Source organism: Myripristis murdjan, chromosome 6 (genome assembly GCF_902150065.1).
Source record: "Myripristis murdjan chromosome 6, fMyrMur1.1, whole genome shotgun sequence".
NCBI classification, from domain to species: Eukaryota; Metazoa; Chordata; class Actinopteri; order Holocentriformes; family Holocentridae; genus Myripristis; species Myripristis murdjan.
In genome coordinates, this window is record NC_043985.1 from 28,596,536 (window position 1) to 28,613,529 (window position 16,994).

General features: G+C 44.9%; 1 protein-coding gene across 5 annotated transcripts in view; it reads left to right on the plus strand.

Annotated features, from left to right (window-relative positions):
- The window catches only part of fgd4a (FYVE, RhoGEF and PH domain containing 4a), a 66,614-nt gene extending 50,956 nt beyond the window's left edge, over positions 1 to 15,658 (plus strand). For 4 of the 5 annotated variants that reach the window (XM_030053762.1, XM_030053763.1, XM_030053764.1 and 1 more), the window contains 15 exons: positions 283 to 499; positions 3,367 to 3,826; positions 7,196 to 7,285; positions 7,440 to 7,585; positions 7,986 to 8,142; positions 8,307 to 8,445; positions 9,379 to 9,437; positions 9,524 to 9,670; positions 10,993 to 11,165; positions 11,614 to 11,644; positions 11,749 to 11,829; positions 12,005 to 12,130; positions 12,850 to 12,987; positions 13,174 to 13,314; positions 13,434 to 15,658. In XM_030053762.1, the coding sequence (XP_029909622.1) occupies positions 283 to 499; positions 3,367 to 3,826; positions 7,196 to 7,285; positions 7,440 to 7,585; positions 7,986 to 8,142; positions 8,307 to 8,445; positions 9,379 to 9,437; positions 9,524 to 9,670; positions 10,993 to 11,165; positions 11,614 to 11,644; positions 11,749 to 11,829; positions 12,005 to 12,130; positions 12,850 to 12,987; positions 13,174 to 13,314; positions 13,434 to 13,703 (2,375 nt within the window). In that variant the 3' untranslated portion in view covers positions 13,704 to 15,658. Of the gene's footprint in view, positions 1 to 282; positions 500 to 1,075; positions 1,167 to 3,366; positions 3,827 to 7,195; positions 7,286 to 7,439; positions 7,586 to 7,985; positions 8,143 to 8,306; positions 8,446 to 9,378; positions 9,438 to 9,523; positions 9,671 to 10,992; positions 11,166 to 11,613; positions 11,645 to 11,748; positions 11,830 to 12,004; positions 12,131 to 12,849; positions 12,988 to 13,173; positions 13,315 to 13,433 lie in introns of those variants that run through there. The other variant, XM_030053765.1, reaches the window with a different exon arrangement.
- Positions 15,659 to 16,994: the final 1,336 nt, after the last annotated feature.

A 16,994-nucleotide genomic window follows, 5' to 3' on the forward strand; every position in this document is an offset into this window, starting at 1 on the left:
AGACCCTTTATGTTTCACTGAAACATAAACGAAAAAGTCAAACATAAAAGATCAAATCGGGCTTCTGCTAATGTTCTGTAAAGGTCTTGTGCTATTATTAAAAAAAGGAGTAGGCTGTGTTGAGGATGTGATCGCATTGTGCTCAAGCAGAGGGTGAAAATAGCCTCTGTGTAGAAACTGTGGTGGTGGAAGAAAAAAAATCACAGAGATCTGTAAAATCACAAGGATTTTAAAGACGCCTCCTTCTGTGCATCGATTCATTCTCTGACATCTTCTCTCCAGTGCCTCCGAAGCCAGCGCACCTCCAGAGCCCGGTGACGGAGCTCTCCTCCCCACTGGGCCGCATCCAGAGACCGGCGTTTAAATCGAGCATGGAGGAGGGGGGCGGAGGAGGAGGAGGAGGAGGAGGAGGAGGAGGAAGAGGGGCTCTGAGCAGAGAGCGGCCCAGGGAGAAACACTCCAAAGTCTCAGACCTCATCAGCCGCTTTGAGGAGAACAGGTAGGGCCTTTCTCATTTTACCTGCGGCATGTGGTGTTATTACGGGCGCCCGTCCCATCGCTGCCTTGATGGAGGTGCACAAAGTCGCAAGAAAATGAGTGGAAAGTAATAAAGAGGAGTCGAGGGGATAAGGGATGTGCGGTTTCGTGTAAATTTGAATATGTGAGGAATTGCTCTCTTCTATTATTCAGAACAAGTGGTTCTTCAATGCCGCTTTTGCTGACTCAAAACAGACCCGCATTATCTCCTGCTGTGTGACCGGTTTTTGCAAAGAGAGATAGTTCAGGTCGAATAATTCCACTCGACGTCACTTAATGGCTTTTGTAATGCAGCGGCCACATTCGGGCTGTGGCAATCAGAGTGACGTCTCACTCCGCCGTGCAGAAATGGAAAAACGTTTTGTCTTTCCCAACATCTCCTGCTACTATATCAAGGATGAAAAGCAGAAGTCCTCGATTTAAGTCTCTCTGTTTCGGCCTGACTCATTGAGACGAGTTCAGACGACAGCCATAGGCAGAGCGAAGGGGGGAGATTAGCCTGTGCTTCACAAGCCAAGCGTTAGCGAGGGGATGAAAGGAGATTTGTACAGGCGAGGGGAAACACAGCTCCTCATTCAGTTGTGGGACAGGAGAACTCACTGCTGTGAGATGAAACCCGGGAGAATGAGGTAGGATCCTGTCAGCCAGCTCTCCTCTCGTCTTCAGTGTCTTATCTCTCTGCTCTCGCTGATCTCTTTGCTTTGTGGTTACGTGAAGATTTAAAACACACAGCTGACTGTGGCTTTGTGAGGATTTCCACTCTGATATCTGGAGTTGTTTCATTTGCGTGAAGAGATTAACTTTCTTTAAGGCTTAGATGCTTTTTGCAAACTTCGCTTATCTTATTTCACTTTTATAATTAGTGTCTTTTTTGAGTGTTATGTCTTGTTTGGTTGCAAGTCCCAAGTGCTGATTGTAGTTGAAGCTTTTTCCTATGAGAGGGAGGTCTGTCGGTGGTGGTGAGGGGCGCAAACAATGGTCCCCTTGTCCCAAAACGCTCATACAGCACAGTCCAAAACCATTCAGCGAGCAGCAGTGGCCCATCACGAACTGCATTAAGGGAGAAATTCACTCCATTTTTTTTTTCAATCTGTCGCCTCTTGTTCCTCAGAACTTAAATCAGGAGACATCACGGTGGCATAACCGGCTCTGTCTTGTCATTGTCATGTCGTGAAAAAAATGTAACCGAATCCAACATCACCTCGTCTCCCGGCCTCGGCGCGGTCTTTCCTCGCGCGGCGTCACATTTTGGAGGCCCGCCACATGGAACCAGGTCGAGTAGATCCTTTTCATTCAGACCCCGTGGGGGGCCGCGACGATTAGCCCTCTAGTGGCCTCCGGGACGCCGGGGAAAGGCCGGCAGCCTCCGAGAGCAGAATTAGCCTACTAATGTACTAATCTGGTTCACATGCCGCCGTCTGCCTCAAAGCAACTTAGGCAGCCACATGGCACGTGAAGCTGTTTTTAATGCGGCACTCGTCTGGTTGAGGCTGTTTTTAAAACGCTGTCATGTGCTGGGACACTTACAGGGCCACCGTTTGCTTTATTTAGATGCAAAGAGGAACTGCTGCGTGCATCTGGATAAAAGTAAACTCCCAAATGCTTGTGTGTGAGGTGTTTTCTGGATCTCTGCTGATAACATCGGACACACTCTGATATCTCCGGCCAGCCAACTGGAGCAGCACTGTCTGCCTCTGATAAGTAAGAAAGGCACCTAGTGGCCTACAGCCCACAAGTGATTCATCTGTAGTGTTTCACCAGCCTGCTGTTGTTCCTCTATTTATACCTACTTCCTGTTTCTACCGGACAAGTGACATTCAATGCAACTTACAGCGCGTAGGATGTTTGTCCCTGAGCTGTTTTACAGTAAACAGTTTGATCACAGGTAGGCCCTGTCTCTGGTGCATGTTGTGGTTTTTGCCGTAGTTTTATGTTGATGCTCTCTGTGGTGGAAATGTTTCCCACCATCTGACTTGCGGCTCGCCCCGTGAAAAAAGCATCGAAGCCTCAGCAGGAACATGAAAAATGAGAGGAGATAACTAGGTTACCGCTCGGCGTAACATCGGAAGCTGCAGCGGAGGAGGAGCCTGGTCCGATGTACAGAGCAGACCCGCCGGGTCACAGACAGGGAAGCAGCTGGACACACTGCCAGCACAGGATGTGGTGCTACTGAATGCTTATTGTGTGTGTGTGTGTGTGTGTGTGTGTGTGTGTGGCTTCCAACTCTGTGCTGTATTTCAAATCTTCTTGTGCAAATTGTTTTTCCATTTCCATTTTGTTTGTTTTAGGCTTAAGCAAAAGGATGAAAGAGAAAGAGGGATCTTGCAGCACCGTGTACAATATGGATTCTGTGTGTGTGTGTGTGTGTGTGTGTGGGGGGGGGGGTGTGTGTGTGTGTAGAAGTAGGGCAGCAGGGTGTCTCTGGGGAGTTGAGTTGTACCTGTCCTCCTCCTCCTCCTCCTCCTTTTCCATTCCTCCTCTGCCCCACGCTCGCACTCTTCCGCTGCATTATCTCGGCTCTCTGCAGCCCCGCAAGACAGAAGGAAGTTTGTGCATCTCCACAGTTTTATTTTTAACTCCCTCACACACACGTGTGATAGCTCTCCGCTCGCTGTCACTCCCCACACTCCCTTCTTCAGCCTGCTAGTTAGAACAGGCGCTGGGCAGACGCCTGCACTCTTTCCCCTCCACCTTTTCTTGTTTTGTTTTTTTTTTGTTTTTTTTTTGTAATCCTCATTTCCTCCTTACTCTTTTCTGGTAGGCTGTTATTTAACTTCTTTTTATTGTGCTGACCGACTTCCTCCTTTGTCTCTTCCTCCGATCCCGCAGCAACACAGAGAACAGCAGAGACGGCTCGCCGCTCAAGCAGATCAGCAAGTCGGCCAACTGCAGCCCGGCTCACCGCGCCCACCAGAGGCAGGCCGAGGCCAACAGGATACCCGACAGCCACTCTGCAGCCGGGCAGGGCTCGGCGTCCGTGCCGGGCACGCCGCGGGATGCCCACAAACTGGCAGCCAACGGGGTGCTAGCCCAGATGGACCGGGAGCAAGACAAGGAAAACGAGAAGGAGACAAAACAGGAGGACAATGGGAGTGTAAGGATAGAGACTGCGGGGCTGGTGAATGGAGATATGGGGGACGGGGACGGGAGCGCCGAGCAGAGCGGTGATCACTCACCTCCACACACAGACAGGACTGATACAGAAACCCACACGGAGAATGAGGACAGTGGGACTAAAGCGGAGACGCAGAGTGAAGACAGGAAAGAAGAAGGGAGCGCAGAGCATAAGGTACAGTATTGCATCTGCATGTGTGTGGGTTAGGTTTTGCATATGTTGCGCAAGGGCTGGGCACTGATTTCCTGCTCCGATTGCAGCTCATGAGGTCCTGATTCAATTTGAAACCGATTTCAATTCGATTTCACATCGATTCAGTCCAGGATAGTTTATTTACAATCCTCATGTTGCAGCATAAACGTAGCTTTGCCATCGAGATTTTTCAATTCCAAAATGCATCAGGACATCTGCCTTTAGGCTCTGTAGCCCTGTCTGGCTTCAGAGGAGGAGCTCCCACCATTGTTCATTCATTCCCTCCAAAACATGTAATTTGGTGTAACTGAGTTTCCGCAGGCCTGTCGTTCAGCAGACGGGAGCCGCGCCGCAAATAACATTTAGCAGAAATGTTCACACAACCACCGGCAAAGCGGACAGATGAACAGAACAGCGTCGGGATTTTAAGAATCTTTTTTTTCGGATCATTCAATTTAAGACTGTGATTAATCAGAAAATCTGTTGTTTTTTTGTTTTTTGCCCAGTCTTAGGTTGTGCAGCTGCAGGCTGTGGGTCTGCACTATGAGTGTGTTTCTCTGCAAAAGGCCAGAAAATTCCCCAACAATTAAAGAGCTGGTCTGTTTGTTTTCTTCTCCCCCCTCGCACCCCAGTGCCAAGTGTATTTATATCCCCTGTGTCAGATATTTATGGCCTGCAGAGCCGTGGTATCTGCAGTCTCATTGCTCCGACTCCGCTGCACAACTCGGACAGACAAACTTAATCCCCTGAGCAGAGAAACAACAATGCCTCGGTCAACAAACAATCCCTCCTTCCTCTCCTTCTTCTTGTGTGTGCACGACGGCCGAATGGAGATCTTCTCCGAGCTCGTTCAGCCTTGGGTTCCTCTAACACTGTAAGGATAGGGTTACATGCAAAGTGTGTGTGTGTGTGTGTGAGCTGGGGCCTCTGTGATCTGATGTAGTGCTCAGTGGAGGGGGGGGGTTATTTTCCGTGAAGGCCGAGCAGATGTCGGAACGCTCCAGCAGCTGAGTTCGTGCCTCAGTGACCCCCAGGGGAGAGGCTGCGGTGCCCGCTGTTGTCTGCCGGCATATAAATATCTGGAGTTCAGATCACTCTCAGGCCTCTCGGCGCTCAAACGACCGCATATCTAAGTGGCATGAGAGAGAGAGCCGGAGATGGCGTCAAAACGGTGCTAATTTGCGATATCAGTCGAGCTCGAGGCTTCATGGTCAGATGGCCGCACCTGTTCTCAAAAATGTTTCCTGGCTGTGTTGATCTGAGAAAGACACACATCGAGCCGAAACTTAGCTCTGATACTTAGCTCTGACTTCTTTTTTTTTTTTTTTTTTTTGGACTTTGCATGTGCTAAACAAGTCAAATCTACTGTATGTTATACAGGGTGACCCAAAAAAACGGGAATTTCTGAAGTGCGTATTGGCAGACATGAGCAACTGGCAGCACAATTTTTAAAAAATGAAAATTCCATCATTGTTTCTTAAATGGCATGTTTTCAGGTTTCAATTACTATGAATAAAATATTTTTCTTCCATCACTCTTGGTTTTATTGGATTGTTAAAACGTTCCCGTTTTTTTTGTGTCACCCTGTATTTTCGCCATCACCTCTTTCTTACCTCTTATATTCTACGCCTCGATCAAGATATTTGACTGAGGCCGCTAAAGAAGATGGAGCTGAAATTTGGATTTGTTGAAGCGCCTTGCATTTTGAAAGATACATTTATTTTTCAGTCTCAGCTTATCCTCAGTTAACACACACTGCAGCTGCTCGCGGCTTTGCTTGGCACGTACACCTTGACAACTGTTTCAATCCTTGCAGTCCAGCCAGGTTTGCAGCAGTGCAGTCGACTTTCCTCGGTGCCTCCACTCAGCAAGGACGCCGCATTTAAATGAGGGGAGCGGGTGCCGTCTGCTGCTGAAAAATTTTTCCGCCTCCAAATTGGAACTACTGTATCGCACCAAACAGGGGAGGCAAATTATTCAAGACAAATTCGAGAAACATGGATAAAAAAAAATAATGACTTCAGAAAAGGTCATGTCTTCGATAAACCCACCGGAGACGCAGGGTTGTTTTCCGAATAATGCGGAAAAGTGAGGGCCTTGCACGGAGAGCGAGTGGCTCTCAAAGGCACACAAGCCTGGCCACCGGGAGAATGGAGCTGTTGTTTGGCTGCGGTTATGCAAAGCGTGAAATATTCTGCTGCCATGGCGATTCTGTCAGCAAATTGTCTCGCATGCGACTCAAACCCAAACTTCATCATACCAGCGTGCTTGTGTGAACCGAAGGTGGAGAGATCTGTGTGTTTGACTCGTGACGTTAATCATCTCACACACACACACACACACACACACACACAGCTCAAACACACTGTCCGTTTGCCTTTGGGTTGATTTAGTCTCATTTCCCCTCTTCCACCTTTTCATTTCCTGTTCCGAGAGGCCTGTCTACACTACAGCACAGCCAGTGTAGTCACATAGTCCAACATCAGACCACTGCTAATACCTCCCACACACACACACACACACACATATATGCACACATGCATATATGCATATATGCGATGTAACGACAACACAGAGCCATACAGCGCAATATAAAATGAAATGTTCTAAACCTTTTCTCATTGAAATGCAGGAAATGCAACATGTGATTCTAAAAAAAAAAAGAAGAAGAAGAAAAAATCAAGCTGTTCTCTGTTGGGTAGTAGCTTTGAAAGTAGTGAGTTTTTCTTTGCGCTTGTTTCACTTCTGAAACCAGTGACTCCAAACAAACAAGAAGTTGCAGGCCTGTAAACCTGCTGTTTCGGAGGAACACGATGTGGGAGGGGATACTGACCAGGATGTGACCCGCAGACTCCGTGTCCCATTAGTCTTCTGCTCCTGTGCTGTATTTTACACCAAGCCCTACCCTGGATTTCATACAGTGTGTTCTCCTTTCAGTCGAAAAGACAAAACCGATTTAGTCACAGCTGGGCGAACAAATAAACACGTTGGCCTGAAGATGTCGTCAGTGTGCGAGCTTGAGCGCATCGATGTATGTGCACCTTTTTTCATTTTACCTTTTCTGATTTTTATCGGGTTCACACACCTGTCTTACGTTTGAGAAATTCATTTTTGCCTTCGCTTTTCTTTAGCTCGCCTGCTTTTCCTTTATCTTTTCTTTTGTAAGACGACCTCTGTTGCATATCAATTATTCATCATTAGTGAAACGTCATCATGGACAAACGGCCGTGCTGCTGACATCCTCGCACGATAAAATAAGATCACTTTCACACACGACTGATTCGGTAATGATTAGAAACTGTGCAGGGTGGCGCCGAATACACTGATTTACCTTATGTACTGTTTTCCCAGGAGACGAATGAGCAGAAGCTGTTTAAGATCGCCAGTGAGCTCTTGCAGACGGAGAAGGCCTATGTCGCACGGCTCAACCTGCTGGACCAGGTGAGGAACTCCGGTTAATCTCAAAGCTTTGGGATAGTGGGCATAATGCTTATTTAATGTACATTTGATGACTTTAAAACCATACCCTCAGACTCACTCATTGGTGTAAGTCTCAATTCAAACACCACTTTCTGTATTGTGTCTCATTATCCAGGTGTTCTGTGCCAAGCTGATGGAGGAGGCAGGTAAAGGGACGTTCCCTGTGGAAGTCGTGAAGAACATCTTCTCCAACATCTCCTCCATTCACACCTTTCACTGCCAGTTCCTGCTCCCAGACCTGGAGAAACGCATGGGAGAATGGTGAGCTGCAATAAGTCTTAGCAAATACATAGTGAACTAATTTTGTGGTCATTCTCATACCGAAATTCCCTTCATATCATTGCTCGATGTAAAAAAAAACAAAAAAAAAACCAAGTATTATATGCACAAGTGCAACGATTGTAAAACCAAGCTACAGAAAGCATTCTTTATATGTCAAATGCAGTTCATGCAGAGATACCTCTGGCCAGTTTCCTCTCGAAATAAAATTTTGACAGTTCATAATGACACAGGAAACTTGTGGCCAAGAACTTACAGTAAAACGCCACAAAGTCACGTGACGCTCTCATGACAGATTCACTCTTGAATTCCCGAAGCGAGGGGCCCCGTACTCTCAGTTTTGTGTGACTGGTGCCCCTCCCTCCTTCCTGTCTCCCTGCAGGGAGTCCACACCTCGCATCGGAGACATCCTGCAGAAGCTCACGCCCTTCCTGAAGATGTACGCCGAGTATGTGAAGAACTTCGACAAGGCCATGGAGCTGCTGAAGCAGTGGACCGACCGCTCGCCTCAGTTCAAAGCCATCATCCAGGAGATCCAGGTACTGAGAGCCACACCCCCGGTCCTGCTTGACATGCAGAGAGGACATGAAAAGGAATGACGCTGTCTCGTCAAAAGCGAATTTCTGTCACATTAAAGTATTACACTGTGGTGTGAGGGTAAATTGCAAAACTGACTTTGAGCTTCATGGCTGTTGCTGCGCAGAGTAAGGAGGTGTGTGGCTGCCTGACGCTGCAGCACCACATGTTGGAGCCGGTGCAGAGGATCCCTCGCTACGAGATGCTGCTCAAAGACTATCTGAAGAAGCTGCCTCAGGATGACCCCGACCGGCGAGACGCAGAAAGTGAGTACAAAAACCCAGAGATGGAAAAATCCCACTCGGGCATTGCTAATAGTTTACACAAGTAGGTCTAGTGTGGAAAATCTAAGTAAAAGTAAAAGTCAAAAGTAGCCGATTTAACTTGTAATCAGAGCAAAACTTCACTCTTTACAAAAGAGAACTGTGTTACATGTGATCATTGTAATTCTGAAAGGATGGAAGCACAAAGTTCAAATGAGATTCTTTTAACTGGAGCAGGTGAAACTTCCAAAATAAAAGTCACAAAAAAAAAAAATTAAGACAGGTTCCTCTTTGGTAGTTTGTTAGTTTACATCCGTCTGTAGTGAATGTGAGTTAACGTGGTGAAGTGCAATTCTTCAGCAGAAAATACTTAAGTGAAATTACTGTCTTCAAGAAATACTCAAGTACACGTGCAGAAAATGGTTACAAAATAATAGTAACATGAGTAAATGTAATTGATTTCATCCAAGTAGCCGATTTAACGTGTAGTCAGAGCAAAACTTAACTTTTTAGAAAAGAGAACTGTGAGTCTTCCAAGGAGGATGGAAGCACAAAGTTCAGATAAGATTCACTGAATTGGAGCAGGCGGAAATTACAAAATAAAAGTCCCAAACAAATTTAAGGTCAATTCCTCTTCTCCCTCCACAGTTTTTTTTTTTTTTTTTTTTTTTTTTTTTTAGTTTCATTAGTTTAGTTGCTGATGCTTGTCTGATAGAAGCAGACAAGAGCTGTTTTCCTTCATGGATGTGGTGAAATACATCAGCAGAAAAAACGTCTGACTTTAAGAAATACTCAAAGTACAAGTGCAGAAAAAGGCTATCCAAGAGTGAATGGTGTAATAGTTTAAGGGTACATTTATGACAGATATTCCAGTGGGATACTGTTTATTTTGTCAGATGTAATGGTGACTAATCAGCTGTCTTTATGTTTGCCCAGAATCATTAGATATTATCGCCACGGCTGCCACGCACTCCAACAGCGCCATTCGAAAGACGGTAAGTAAGCGAAAATACTCATACAGCCAGTTTGCAATCCAGTTTCACGTCCCGCTGAGATAACATGTCCCGTCATCGCCGTTTAGGAGAACCTGAAGAAGTTGCTGGAGATCTACGAGATGCTGGGGGAGGAGGAGGACATCGTCAACGCCTCCAACGAGTTCATCAAGGAGGGCCACATCCTGAAGCTGGCCGCCAGAAACACCTCGGCCATGGAGAGATACCTCTTCCTGGTGAGAGCCACGGCGGAGCGCAGAAAAAAAAACACCCACCCTCCATCTTCCCTCACACTGCAGGGAAATATATTGCACTGAGACTCCATCTGCACAAGTCAATTGAATCAGCGGCTCATTACATGGCAGGATCACCTGTGTGTGAGGAGACATCGGGGGCACATGAGCAAGTCTCTCAATTACAGATATTGCCAGATGATGTAATTATGTTCTGGCTGTTTCATATTAGCTCGAGGCTGAATGTCTCCCTTCTGTGTAATTCAAGACGCTCGCATTGTTTAAGAGTGCCACCTGTTGGGAAAAAAACAATCTCACAAACTTGAACTAAATCAAGAGTCAGTGGATGAGCCATATTGGAGGAACACTACTTTTATTTTGTAATTCAGTTCAATACTCATTTATTTATCCCTCATAGGGCAGGTCAAAAACAAGTGATTTGTAGAAAACAAAGAGGGAGACAACATACAATATCATACACAATACAGAGAGGAGATAAAAAGAAAAAAACAGCTTAGCTGACATTATACCACAATAAGACACAGGGACATTTTTTTTTAGTGTAAAAAAGCGGGCAAAACTGATTTTTTCTTTTTTTATCATTTACTCATTCATTCATTCATTCAGACATTTAATTAGGGATGGTCTTTTTCAAGGACGCCCTGGAGACACAGAGCAGAACATACTACCAAAGTAATAATGGCATGTAATAATAATGTAATAAAAACAATATAATGCAATAAAAAAGGTACCAGGTGAGACAGAATACTAATCTATAACAATAACAGTTAAATAAAATATTAAAAAAAAAAAAAAAATCTAATCCCATTGCAAGTAATTTAAATTGTGCAAAAAAGATTCACCTGTCCAGTTTTAGTAATCGCTGCACACTGGTCCACTTCAAAATAAGAGCGTGCAGTTGTGCTGAGACAATAAGTGCATGCACATTGTTCATTTATATACATGTAGAAAGTGAGCGTGGCCATCCCTTTTATTTTTACTGTATTTATTAGTTTAATATGGAATAACACCAAACTTTCCTCTCTCGGTTTTGCAAGTGCACCCGAAGGCATCATCAGATCAGAAGCCTCATGAGGAATATGTGCAAGGTCACTGATAAAAGCATACGCCTTCTTGAGTTTCTCCTTAGAGTAGAGCTGTGGTTGGAATCGTTGTTTTGGCGTTAATTTTAGAATTAAGGTAAACAACACCTTGCAGTCGACTCCTGTCTTTCTGACTCTTTTCAGCCGTGTCTTCTTTTTTGGATCGGTCTGCTTCATGTACCGCACATTTTTCTAACAGCGTCTCCTTCTCCTCTGTGCCAGTTTAACAACATGCTGTTGTACTGCGTGCCCAAGTTCAGCCTGGGGGGGCCCAAATACACGGTGAGGACGCGCATCGGCATCGACGGCATGAAGGTCCTGGCAACAACCAACGAGGATTACCCTCACACCTTCCAGGTGTCGGGAAAGGAGAGGATACTGGAGTTACAGGCCAGGTACATCTCTCTCACACACACACACACACATCCCACAAACTACTGCAAGTAATTAAAAGAAAAATCTAGCCTTAATGTCACTACTTTCTTGATAAATGTAGAAATTTTATTGCAAGGCCTATATAAATGTGCCCAAAAAGTTCAGCGTCAGCCCCTCCCAAGTTGATCTGTAATTTGCAGCCTATATAATTTCACTTATGGCTCAAAGTTCATGGTTTTGCACTCTTAAAATAACTCACACCCAACCTCCGAACCTATAGAAAGTCTTAATGCTTTACATCTCTAAAAACACTGGGACCACAGCTAACTGCTATGTTGGCATTCTTTAAAAAGTGTCTGTGGGGAAAAAAAAAAAAAAAAAAATTAAAATGAGCAACCAAACTTAACAATAAATGTTTGCACAGTTATATGTTTTAATGTTTTTTTGTTTTTTTTTTCTACTTTTCAGCTCAGAGCAAGACAAGGCAGACTGGATTAAGGTAGCTCCTATACAAGTTTCATTTAATTTACCAATTTTCTCCTCTTCAGTGATGTCCTGTTGTTGGCAGGTTTTGGTGAGATTTGTCGTCTGTGTGTCCTTCAGGCTTTCCAGGAGACAATTGAGATATTCCAGCAAAAAAATGAGACATTCAAGTCTGCATCAAAGGACGTGGAGGAAGTCTCGGTCAGTGTCACTTTAGCAGGAAAAACATAAAATGTCACCCAAAATCGTATTAAGCTGATCAAACGAGTCCTAATAGATGTGTCATTTCCTCAAGTGAAGTGCTTCTTCACACCTTCTTAGTGTGAATGTGTTTAATATGTTTTGCATGTATATATGTGTGTGTGTGTTTCTATAGACGGCAGAGCTGGGGAAGCGTGCCCCTCGCTGGATCCGTGACAACGAGGTGACAATGTGCATGAAGTGCAAAGAGCCGTTTAACGCTCTGACAAGGCGGAGGCACCACTGTCGCGCCTGCGGCTACGTAAGTGATCAGCCTGATTATCTCTGTATTATCGCTAATCAATACCAGGATGGATGTTTGCTGGAGGACTCCTCACTGTTTAAGAGAGCGGCGGAAGAATCCATGTCAACAAATGTCACTTAAACAGCATTTAATAATATGATGCATTGTCATTTGAAATTTTGCATGTTGGCAGCTCCACATATTGAGAGCTAACTCAAACAAAATGATGTATTTCAATACCAGAAGTTATGTAACGTGATGTCAGTAAGCGGCTCACAGACACACTCGTGTTTACCATCCCAGCTGGTGTGTGATGCTTTAAACCAAGGGGATAATACAGGGACAAGGAAAGCAAAAGATTTAATCTCATTCCATCCCGCTTTGCCTCTTCAGCGATTGGTTTGTTGTTTGCTCAGAGGTTTGATCCTCACAGAGAAATGTCCACACACCAGAACTTCATTTGGGAAATAAAGTGAATCTCTGGCATGTCTATTGGGGATGAGATGCTCTTCTCTATTGCAAGCTTCACTTTGTGATTCAGGCTTATAACACGGTCGTATTTTTACATAAAAAAATTGCCTGCTGGTGTAACTTTGAATTAAATAGGCATGCAGAGGTCAGCAATGCTTCAAGGTCTTTCGGTTTCAAAAATCAGTTTTAGTAAAAAGCTGAACATGCATCACACTCGCATGTCGACGGTAGGAGTGACCGAGATGCTCTCTTTCCGTTTCTTGTAGGTGGTTTGCTGGAAATGCTCGGACAACAAGGTGCCGCTGGCGTACGACAACAACAAAATGAACAAGGTCTGCAGAGACTGCTACTCCATCCTGACCGGAGAGGAGAGAGCCGAGGGCAAGAGGAAGGGCATCCTGGAGGTGAGACCACGTTTGGACACACACTCCCACACCAAACGTATTCCAGTCGGGATGCGGTGTGTGTCACTGAAGTGAAGACTGATGTAGAGACGAAACAGTCCACACCGCTCACACACCTCCTAATGTGGAGCGAGTATTGAGTTTATTGATTTCATTCTAAAGAGGTGGCTGTCCTGTCCCATGCAGATCGAGGCGGCCCAGTTCACAGACAGCAGCATCATATGCGGCTTCCTGCAGTACTGCGAGAAGAACAAGCCCTGGCAGAAGGTGTGGTGCGTCATCCCTGAGAAAGAGTGCCTGGTGCTTTACCTCTACGGAGCTCCGCAGGTAAACAGGACTCACCTGAACTGAAAGATCTGAGTCATAGTCGCTCCTCTCTCCTGCACATTTTTTGCTAAGCACTGTATCACTGTAGGCATTCGTTCAGGTAATGCTTTTCTTCCCAGGATGTGAAGGCCCAGTGCACCATCCCCCTCCTGGGCTACGTCGTGGAGGACAGCCCCCGTCCCACGGACCCTCCGGCCAGCTTCCGCCTGTCCCAGTCCAAGTCCGTCCACAACTTCACCGCCGAGTCCGAGGAGCTCAAGCAGCGCTGGCTCAAAGTGATCCGGGTGGCAGTGACAGGAGAGAAGCCAGAGTGCCCGCATCCCAACGGCAGCAATCCCAACTTGACGGACAACTTCAGCGCACAGGAAGCTGGTACTGACAGCACATAGATGCGTGTTTCTGTGGACAAGCGAGGCGAGGCTGTCGGATTGCTTTCAGAAAGACGCGATGCGTGTGGCCCGAACACAAAACCAGACATTCACACTCCCCGTGTTGCCCTTGTGGTCATGGATCTCACATTCAAAGACAATAACAAAATGGGAAATCAGTGCTGGATAAGCTTCCTCTCCTTCTCAGTCTTCAGTCTTTGACCTGCTTTGTTTCCTCCTGGATTTTTTAAAGAAATAATTCCACGAAAGAAGGCAAACGACTTTGATCCATTGCTAGAGCTGTGCTGGGACGCAAGAGGACATTTCTGGTACAATCAACACTAGAGCAGAGGGACCTCAGGGCTGTTTCTGCTTCCCTCAAACAGGCACTATTACAGCCAGCTCCGACTCAAGTCTTCGCGGATCCCCAGCAAATCCTCTTGAGCCAACGGACTTACACAGCGCCCGATACAGCGCGGATCACAGCAGACTGTCTCCCGGACGCGCGATCTGCCTGTGATGTATCTCGGCTCTGTGTGCTTGTACAGCATAATGTTACTTTTTCGTTTCGTTTCTGCAGAAAGGAACAAAAATGTGTTTTTAACGTGCAGAAATCTTTGGTTCCAAACCTCGTTTTGGTAATATAGAAAGAAAAAAAAACACCTAAATATGATATAGAGTATTCTCAGTATTTCTTCTTTTTTTTTTTAAGTTTGTTTTTCTCCGGTGGAATAGCTGGTTCCAGAACTGGGAAAAAAAAAAAAAAAAAAAGATCAGCAGCGACTATTTAAACCACGTAGTTTCAAATCACACACTAGTCTGGTCTTGCCTCCTCACCCCTCCCATCAGTGGATATGCAAACAGTCAAATCTATGGATGCACCATGGCTCATCTGTCTGCCTGCCTTGCAATCAGTAGTACCCACCCTATGGTTCGTTGCAAGCTCTTCTCCTAAGTTAAGAAGAAAAAAAAAAAGAAATATTGTGCGGATCCTTCCAGTTTTTAATATAGTATGTAGACGGCGTCTTATTATTTTACTGCTAGGAGCGAGCGGTGCTGTTTCTAACGAAACAGCACGTGGAAACTCGGTGTATTCTAATATATAACAGAGCGTAAACGATGACACACAATCATGTGCAGCACTGAGGGTGAATAAGTGGTTGTCTGACTGCAGGAAATCAATGGGCCCCCAATTCATCTGGACAAAACCGGTCGGGGCGGGGTTATTATTCGTCGTCAGGGTTTTCTTAATGTAGATGCATAGGGAGCAAGTCAGAGACAAGCCTGTCTTCCACCATGCAGCACAATCAGAGAAAGACGTGACAAGGTGCCGGCGAGGAGTGTAAATGTGTGTTTAAAATGCTGTAATTAATTTTATTATTTAAAGTAATTTATAGAATATGACGAGCATGACCTGAAAAGAGAAGTAGCACAAGGACGTCCCACCCCTCTCGTTTTGTTACTACCAGACAATTCACCTTTAAACGAAGACGTGCAGTAGATAGGCAGCGGTTCCTCCAGCAAATGTGTAAACCTTGGGTCTTCAGTGTGACTGCAGCCAATCATTAGCATTGAAATGACTTGGGGTAAATGTGCCTATTATTATTAGTATTACTATTATTATTATCGTTATTATCGTTCTCTCCACAGTGAGTGTGTTCATTTACATGTTCATATTCTGCAGGATTTCCCCCAAAGCTCGATGCTGGTGCTAACCCGAGTCTCACCCCTCTAACGTCCGCTCCACAGTGTTCACCTACAAAACAAAGAGCACAAATCCCCCCCCCCCCCCCCCCCCCCCCGTCTCAAAGATCTGAATGTACAGCCAGATTGTTTTTTTTTTTTCGTTTGTTTATTTGTTTTTTTCCCCATACACTGTCCCCTCCTCTCCTCCCAAAAGGTTTGAGAATCTACGCACTTTACAAGCCTATATAAAGTGTACCTTGTAAGAAAATAAAACGAGAAAATATCTTGCATCTTTTTTCATTTTGCTTGTACAGGTTGCTGCTAGAATGAGTCGTCCCTGTCGTATAACAAAATTCATATTCAGTTGACAAACCAAAACTTTTGCTGTGCCACCAGACTCATTCTGAATATTTCAAATGATGCTGCAGACCAAATGTGATTTTACTTTTGTGGTTTTCCTGTGGACCTCCAATAGAACTGAGCTGCACAGAACTGAAGGTGCATTCAAATGGCACATGTAATGGGAATTTTAAAAATTTCATGATATTCCAGAAATGTCATGACCAGCGGCAACCCCGGTTTAATTTTGTATGCTCTAATGCATTTGAAATATTCATCTGGAGTGAGTCTGGTGACGCAGCATGTAAAAGTTTCAGTTTCAGTACATTTTGAGGTACTGTGGATGTCATTTCGAGGTAATTTTAAATACATTATTTGCTAATTATCACCTACTTATCATGAAATTTGCAGCCCATGAAAAAGAGCTATCATTGTCACTGATCACAACTTAATTCATTACTTTTGTTACTACACCCCCTTAAATAAGAGTCAAGTTGAATTACTCGATCACAGCTGGACATCGACCTCTTAACTGAGGCTATCTTAGATAAGAAATCCCTCCTGCTGAAATAATTGCAGCTTTATTTTTATTCTGTCAAACCGGAAATTAACAAAACCACTGGACTTCTAAGCTGTTTGGTTTCCTGAGAGCCGACAGGACAGACCGCTGACTCATCCCAACATCTGAATGTGAGAGCTGAGCTTTTTTAGGCGATCATTACTGTCAAGGTGTACGGAGTTAACATATTCTGATCTTAGTCACGAGTAAAAAGCTTTCACAGTGGCAAGTCCATGTAACTGATGTTGAATCCTCTATGGAGCCTGTTTTACTTCGTTTTCTTTCCTCTAATCTGATCTGATGTGATCGGCACCTCAGACACCCACATACACACACATACGCTTTATCAGGTCCACCTGCACAGTCTCATGCAGTTCAATGCAACAGCTCTGCCATGAATTCTACCTTATAATGTTCAGTTTGTGTTGACATTGTGCAGAATGTGTACATTTAATTCTATGTTTATTACTGAGGCTGTATGTTGTAGAGGTCTTGTACTGAACTACATTATATTGAGAAGTGTTTCTCATTTTTTGTCCTTACTATTAATATTTCATGAAGGAGGACAGAATAGTGGAAACACCTCAATAAAATGCTGTCCAGTCCAACAGCAGCACTAACTATGAGCTCAATGCCAAACACAGAAGTGAATGAACACCTCTATTACTGTGTCAACAAGAAAACCTTAGCCTTATAGGCAGCAGAAAAGGAAACTTTATGGCACAACA